A 7993-nucleotide genomic window follows, 5' to 3' on the forward strand; every position below is an offset into this window, starting at 1 on the left:
CATTTCTTGTAAGAGTATAACCAATCACTAGAATTCTATTGTAATGGGAGGTGCAGGCCAAAAGCTCAAACTAAATTATGCACACAAAAAATGCAATCTAAAGGTATATTTTCAAGACCCATTCTCCTGCATCAAAAACACGTTTAATGCAACAAATCACTTCCAAGAATATTCGTTGAGTAGCTGCCCAATAATCCATCGCAAAAACAAACCTTAACCATTCTTATTACTCATCTCTTCATCTGTTTTTAAAAGACTTACTCAATAACTATGGTTCTTAATCCTTTTAAATAAGTTATTAAGTCTTAAAGAGTTAAACTTTTTGGGAAGAACTATAGTTGATTTAGTTACTAGTATTAATGTTTAAAATTTATAGTTCTTTATAAATTATTTCTGATAATAACTAAACGTATTTTTATTCAACTTTACATATTTATACTGATTTTTTTAAATTCCTCATGAATAATACACTTGTTTTTAATTTACTTAATCCGCGACTTTAGTTTCCCATTTTAAAATAAACATTTATCGCCCTTATGTTAGAAAATATACTTTTTTTTTATCTAATTTCAAATTGTGTTTATTTCGTTATGTTGTTTAATTTGTTAAATCATTTTCTATAAAATTAATATATTACATTGCGAGTTCAATTGAACCAAAATAAAACAAATAAAACACGCAAAATTAGACCAAAATTACACATCTATATAGATACCAAATATCTCTACAAAATTGTCTTTATACTTAAAAAATGAAGACATTAACTAACTATACGTTGAACTAAAAAAATAACTCGTAATTAAATATTTTTTTAAAAGGAATTAATACACAATTAGTATATAGATTAATTCTTACAACAAATCAAAATAAAACTTCTGATTTAATTCACATAAAAAAGTCTACATGAGTAGGATTTTACCTGTATGCTAGCGTAGTACAAAACATAACATATGCAAACAGAATGAGTGCAACGCTAATCGTGTGCCCTCCCCCTCCAATTTCATTCTTTTACTACAATTTTGTCATAAAGAAATAAAATTAAGTTTCTAAATGCATGCAGCTGCTGTTATTACTATAAAATTTCTTGGTTAGTTTTATCCAAAGACAACAAAAAAAAAAAATAACTCACTCTTTTGCTAGAACTCTAAGGTTAATTTTGATTTATTCCAATCATTGTTACCTATCTCATTTTGAATGACATATAATAAGCTTAATCTGCTAAATTAATTAATTAATGCGTTGCTGCCGATGCTAATGAAATATAGGTACTAAGTTTGGTTCACAAATAGTGTTCACAAACTAATTTTCGCATTCTCAAGAATTCAGATTTGAAACTAATTCTTTGGGACAGGTTAGAAAAATTGGTCATTTGCTTTTACCCCCTCCCAAAAGAAACAGGAGTAATCTGATGACCCAGAAAAGAAATTTTACAAGACATGCAAAGATTCATTTCAATCATTACCCCCTTGACATTTTGCTTACACATACAATTCAATCATTCGTCAGTATTCCAGAATCAGAATGAAATCGAAACTAAGTTCTAAAATTGACATTTACTACTCATATAGTACAATACTAAAGCCTGTAAGTCTACTTTAATCTTTCCGACTTACAAAAGGTGATACACAGTGTGAGCAAAAGAGAAAGAGTCTTTGGGGTGACCTGGTCAGGAGTGCTTACAAAATTCAAAAACCTTCACACTGCTCTGACTGGTTCTAAAAAATACAAGTAATTTTATACACCTGCAAAGGAATCACGAAAAAAAACATGTATTAATTTGACACAGTAGAATATAATACCATGCCAAAAAACTTCAAGGGAGACATATTGACAAACTAGTAGCAGCACAAAAATTAAAGGTAAAAAAGGGGCGAGAAAGTATGAAAAACAAGGAAAAAATAAATCTCCATCCACGACCAGAAGACTAGTTCGTGGACCCTAAATAAATAAGAACATATCTCAAATATAAAAGAAATAGAATCACCATCTCACTGTATAAAGTTGCTTTCCTGTCATAGAGCATTGAACCACTGCCAACTTTATACAGTTTTACCATTATGTTAACCAATCAAGGTTAAGCAGATATTAACAACTAAATAACAGTCAACCATTCCAATTTTCAATAGCATAATAAATTTTGCCAGTGGCCTCCGTAAAAAAAAAACAGAAATAGAAAAGATAACAAATCATTGATGTAAATCCACTGGTACATACCATACTTGATGCGGAAGCACAAGACTGGAGACACCTTACATATAAGGTGGGGATGGGAAGAAAACGAACTATCGAGATTTATCTTTGCCTGTTGCCCAAGGGCTTTGAATATGGAGTAACTGATTACAATTAATTATCACCGAAAGTAATAATCTGCGCAAGTGCTTGTCTTGCACGAAGCTGCATCAACAAAAGAAAATTTATAAAATAACTAAAGAAAATCTTAACTCATTCAACCCTATTTAATTAAATCATCCTAAAAATACCTTTTATTTAATTCAAATTTTATTTTCAAAAAACCTTTTTATTCTTGTGAAATCAACCGCGTGGCTTTTAAATGGAGAGTATTCCCATTTGAAACAAGTTCCCATAAAATTGAACTCTTCCATCAACTAATATGAACGATAATTTACGAAATGAAGTTAAATTTATAAAGGTTAACTAACATTCTTGACTAGCATGAATTGCTTCACTAGCATAACCAATTAGTGTGAATATGTTGAGTCTAGAGGGAGTAAAGAACAAGAACAGTTTGAAAGGAAGATTAACAGACCTTCACATCCATGCAAGGATCATTGACCATCTTCTTGATTTGAGAAACAATTCCAGCATTACGCAGTTTTACAATCCTATCAAATGCACCAGGACTTGCAGGAAACGTGAGATTTACTATGACCCAAAGGGCAGATGGGCGTAAACGACTGTCATTGCTCAGCAAAAACCGGCTAAAGAAAGAGTGAGACCCGTTTTCAGCTTTTGAAAAGAGTAGCTGCATGACGGCTTCTTTATGAGACTCATTTCCACATGCAATATTGCTGAGTAAGTACATCCCCTACACGGATAGATAACAATCAGTTTGAAGAATAAGATTTCAACACAACTGCAATTTCTTTTTTCATATGCTTATTGTGCTAATTTCTTATTTTTATCTTGTCAGGGACAAAGATACCTTGTTCAACCTTTACACTTCCATTGAGATCTTCAAAAAAAAAAATCCTATACTTTTTTCCCTAATCACATTGACAGAACCATGCTCTCAAAATCGAAGTAATATAAATAAACAAGATATTAATCTCAAAATGACTTGATTGAGCCATACCAAAAAAAAAGAGATGAAAGTGGATCTATTGTTGCCCCCATAAATATTTGATGCAACAGATTTACAGTGGTAAATTTTAAAAATATAACCTAGTCATAGCGGCCCTGGTACCATGGCATCACCATTCTTCTAAAAAAGGTTTAACTCCAGCACAAAGTAGTTAGGCTTGTGCATTGTCCACACTTCAGACGCATGGGGCTTTTGCGTGAGGGAGTGTGCTAGAAATATAATATAAAAATCATTCTTATGCCTTTACCTAATAACTTTTAGCCACTCAATCTATGTTTTCCAGGGGAATTCCCTCTGTAATCTGTTGTAAGGAGAAACTATCTCTCGTTGCATAAACAAAATTTTGAGAATTTCACTAGCATAAAATATTTTACGAAACGAATCATCTCTCCTTCCTCCCTTACCTAACATAACCCAAAAAGAGGGTGGACAGAAGTACAGAAAGGAGAACCATAACATAATCATAATATATATCTTTAGATTGTAACATCAATAACAATGTCCATTGTAATGACTGTATTCCACCAATGAATATTTCAAAAGTTATTTCCAACCTGTATCCCAATTTCAATTTTTGAAGATTTTTGCAATTGCCTTCCAACAGCATCCAGTATGATACCATCTTCAGCAAAAGCATATTCAACACAATCCATACATCCACCAACCAAATTGCGAACAAGGGCCAGAGCTTGTTCTTGAACAGAAGGCTCTGGATCTGCAGTGTATCCAGAATCAATGACAAGTTTTTTGGCACACACCAATTGATCAGAAAAAGTAGGAACTGGCAATGAAGATCATTACCACAGATAAGGCTAGCTACAGAAGACACTGTCAGCTCCATGAAGATTTCTTCCTTACACATTTTGTCCGCAAGAAATACCATGTTCCTCAAGGCCCATACAGCATTTAACCGTAAGGATGAATCCATAGACTTTGTCAATTGAACAAGCTCCTTAATACCTCCACATTGTATGAATCTAGACTTCTGTGGTGTGAAGTCGATCACTAGGTTGCTAATAGCACCAAGGGCCGCAACCTGGCAATATGGAAAAAGCTCTGCTTACTAATAATTAACATGTAATTGATATTTAACTCTCAGATTCCACAGTTTAGATTTCAATCCTTTAGCACAATTGGCTGGCAATTTCCCTTATTTACTTCTCCAGGAAAGAAAGCCAGCATATACTCAATTTAACTTACATACAAAAAACTAGGAATGTTGTAAATGTGATAAGACATACTCGGACGGAAGTAGAAAGATCAGATAGAAGCCGAACCAAAGTAGCAATAGTCCTTTCATTCATGAAATAGCCTGCACTCAAATTCTGAATAGAATTTTATGAGAACTGTTACACATAGGATGAAAGACAGAGTGCTATTAGTCACAAGTTACGCACCTTGACTGAGCGTGAGACATTTTTTAAGCAAATGCAAGCTGCAGTGCGCACATTGGCATCATCATATGTTAAGGCATCAACTAATTTATTCAAGGCCTGTATTCACAAACAATGAAGCAGAAATTGCAAGTTGACTTAGTATCTAAGTTCATAGTTTACAGGGGCAAATTTTTCCATTACAAGATTCAGAAGAAAAACAAATAGCTTATCATCTAATCTATGTATCAGGAAGAGACACATTGCAGGGAGTATATCTACAGCACATCAATAAATGCTAAATTCACTACCATCCATATATAATTCAATTCAATGCCATGACATCATGTTAACAACCAATGGGGGTATTCCATTCTTTACAGAAGATTCTGGTTCCATTTGTTGACATATTTACTAAGCTGATGCAATATCACACACAAGTTATTTCTGCTGAAAAATTAAGCAAAAATCGCATTTACATGGAAGCTTCAATATGTATAACTGAGAAAGAGCTGCGAGTAAGAAAAAAAGTATGAGCCTAATGATACAACCTAAAAAACTTAATCATTTAATAGAGAATAAATATAAAGCATACCTACAAATGAAAGAAAAAAAAGTCGGTTGAAACCCTACAGCATCAGTTTCCAGACTGAATCTTAGAACCCTTAAGCTATTGTTCTAGAAAATAACTGCAAGTACAAGCAGACATGGAAAAAACGAAGCTATATGTTTGTCGCCAGTGCTACATGATAAAGAAAAACCATTGCCACATTCACATAGCCAAAATTACAATGACACAAAAAGGAGGAACAAGAGACAAAAGAAAAACTCAATAATAACAGTCGAGAGAAGGCTACTTTCAAGTAAATCAGTATCAGGGTTAAATTTGTAGGTTTCTTTTTAATTTTCATTAGTTGTTTATATTTTCCAAAGCAAGGAAGACAGTGGTATATATAGGGTGGGGGGGAATTAAAAAATGGTTCCTAGCAAAAAATGTAAGAGTTTTACTAATAGTTTCCACGAAACAACACACCTGCAATGAAAGAAACTTAGATCGGCAGCACTCCAATTTTGAGCAAAGAGCAGCCAAGGCTATGAATATCCCTTCAAGACGTTTGGGATGTAAAGCACAATTCTGCAAGTGATTGTTGAACTTATCAATAGCATTTGCCTCAAATGCTAACTTCTGCACATCTTCTTTTCCTTCAACTAAACTTGAAAAGGCAAAGCAAGCATGGTCTCCAACTTTACCGGAATCATCAAGGAGCTCAAGTAAAATATTTATCAATTTGGTTTCGATTCCTGTGTCTTGTAGATAGCAAGAAGATGAATTATTTACACAAATCAAGCATAAGGAGGCTAATAACCTTGTCCGAGAATATCTGTCCTTGGTTAATTCAATTATTGAACTCAAAGCTCTTCCATTTTGAAGGTCCACAAATTTAGAGACAACTTCTGGATTGTTTTTAAGAATTGCAGCAATGGACTCTAAACTAAAATCTCGCTGGCTTAGAGTGCCATCAAGAAGACTAATAAGTCTTTCTAAGGCACCCGCACAGCATAATATATTTTGTTCATCACTTGTCTCACAAGACTGAATAACAATGCTAGCACCTAGTCCAGTAAGATTTTCATTGCCACTTTTCAGTAATGAAAGAAGAAATCCCATGTCCTGTTCTTTATAAAAATCATACTTTGGAGCTAGTTTTGATTGATAAATCATTCTTAAAGAGCGGGCAGCAGCATCCGCAACCTGAAATCAAAGGGAGACAGGTCTATTAGATCATTAGAAAAGAGAAAAAATAACAGGCATATCACATATCACAGAAATTATTATTGTATAAAGGTTAGGCAGCTATGTTTTTTTGTACCTACTGCACGACACAATAGGACAAAAGGCATAAAGAAGTCTTGAAAAATATTTAACATTGAAAGGTTAAATAGAAACAATAACAAAAGCATTTCCTGAAACCTCTGTCCATTCAACCTACACTAAAATATGAAGGTACAAAGTGACAATACTTGGTAGATTATGTCCACTCCACACCCCACAGACTGCATTAGATCATAATCTATCTACCCCTCACAACTATTGTAAACAGACTAAATACCCACCAGATGCAGCCAAACAAAAGCAATATTTATTAAAGCATCCATCGCACTAAAAAATGCTTCATGTTATGGTAGGAAAACAAGTTATCGGGAGATTAATAATTGGACTCCCTTCTTGGAAAGGGCAAAAGCCAGGTTTCGGTCCTTCCAATTTCTCTACTAATAGCATTCACTTAGCATTCCATTTTTCTTTCCCTTGGCATTCCTACTCCACCCTATCATACATCTCCTAAATAGCATAACCGTATTCATCCCTAAGCAAAAAACATATGCAGTTCTTGCCATTACCATAGTAACTAGTAGAGCCAACAGAAACCAAGTAAGGTTACAGTACATCAACATGCCACAACCTAACAAAGACATAGAAAGACAGGATTACGGACAAACTAAAATACGCACATTCTAGAAACTGTAGTTGATTACAAGATAAACACATGACTATTTCAAACGAGTTACTCAATTCCTAACTTCCAATGTACCACACAGAAATACGAACAGCGCTGCCTCATTTCTCGCAATAGCAACATCATCTTAAGCACCAATGTCTGAGAAACAAAACACGTAAAACAAACTCGAGAAAAACACGCTGTAACTACTCGAATTTACCTTGTCGTCAGCGGCAGAGAGGAGCCTGATCAAATGAGGGAAAGCTCCGGCGTCGAGAACGGCGCGGACGCCGGCATCGACGCCGCAGGCGAAGCTGCCAAGCGCGGCAGCGGACTGGACGATGAGGCTGGAGCCGGGAGCGGAATCGGCATCAGCGCCGGCGAGAACAGCAGCGAGGACGGGGACGGCGCCGAGCTTGATGTAGGAGAGTTTTTTGGTGCGGTTGCCGATGATCTGATTCTTCACCTCTCGAATGGCTTTGAGCTTGATTTCGCAATCGGAGGAGGCGAGGCGGTGGATAATCAGATCGGAGGAAGGACGCGTGGCCGGCATGGTGGCGGCGGAGGAAGGTCATGCACGGCGGAGGAGAAGGCGTGGTAACCTTCTCATTCCTGAAATTCGATGGCAGAAGAGAAGACAGAGATCTTTTTTGTTTGTTTGTTGAATTAATTAGTTATTAATTTTTATGAGAGGGAAAAAATTAGGGGCATTTATTTATGAACGGATAATATAATAGATAGATTGAAGCCGTGTTATTCCCTTTCACAATTTGGAAATGGCGCCCTTCATTTCAATTTCT

At 35.2% G+C, this 7993-nt stretch overlaps 1 protein-coding gene across 1 annotated transcript; it reads right to left on the reverse strand.

Annotated features, from left to right (window-relative positions):
• Nucleotides 1-1425: 1425 nt before the first annotated feature.
• LOC137826895 (uncharacterized) lies at nucleotides 1426-7993 on the reverse strand. The gene is made up of 9 exons (XM_068633051.1): nucleotides 7414-7993; nucleotides 5729-6448; nucleotides 4720-4815; nucleotides 4564-4647; nucleotides 4124-4358; nucleotides 3877-4037; nucleotides 2768-3046; nucleotides 2215-2394; nucleotides 1426-1742 (listed from the first exon to the last, which is right to left on the reverse strand). The coding sequence occupies exons 1-8, from the start codon at nucleotides 7744-7746 to the stop codon at nucleotides 2344-2346; spliced, it is 1959 nt and encodes a 652-aa protein (XP_068489152.1). The 5' UTR covers nucleotides 7747-7993; the 3' UTR covers nucleotides 1426-1742; nucleotides 2215-2343.

The sequence above is a fragment of the Phaseolus vulgaris genome, chromosome 8, assembly GCF_000499845.2.
Source record: "Phaseolus vulgaris cultivar G19833 chromosome 8, P. vulgaris v2.0, whole genome shotgun sequence".
NCBI lineage: Eukaryota > Viridiplantae > Streptophyta > Magnoliopsida > Fabales > Fabaceae > Phaseolus > Phaseolus vulgaris.

Coding starts and splice junctions, on each gene's coding strand:
- LOC137826895 (XM_068633051.1), bottom strand. CDS start 7,746: ATGCCGGCCACGCGTCCTTCCTCCGATCTGATTATCCACCGCCTCGCC. Junction 4,038..4,123: donor TGTAGCTAGCCTTATCTGTG/GTAATGATCTTC, acceptor GATACACTGCAG/ATCCAGAGCCTTCTGTTCAA. Junction 3,047..3,876: donor AAATTGAAATTGGGATACAG/GTTGGAAATAAC, acceptor CTATCCGTGTAG/GGGATGTACTTACTCAGCAA.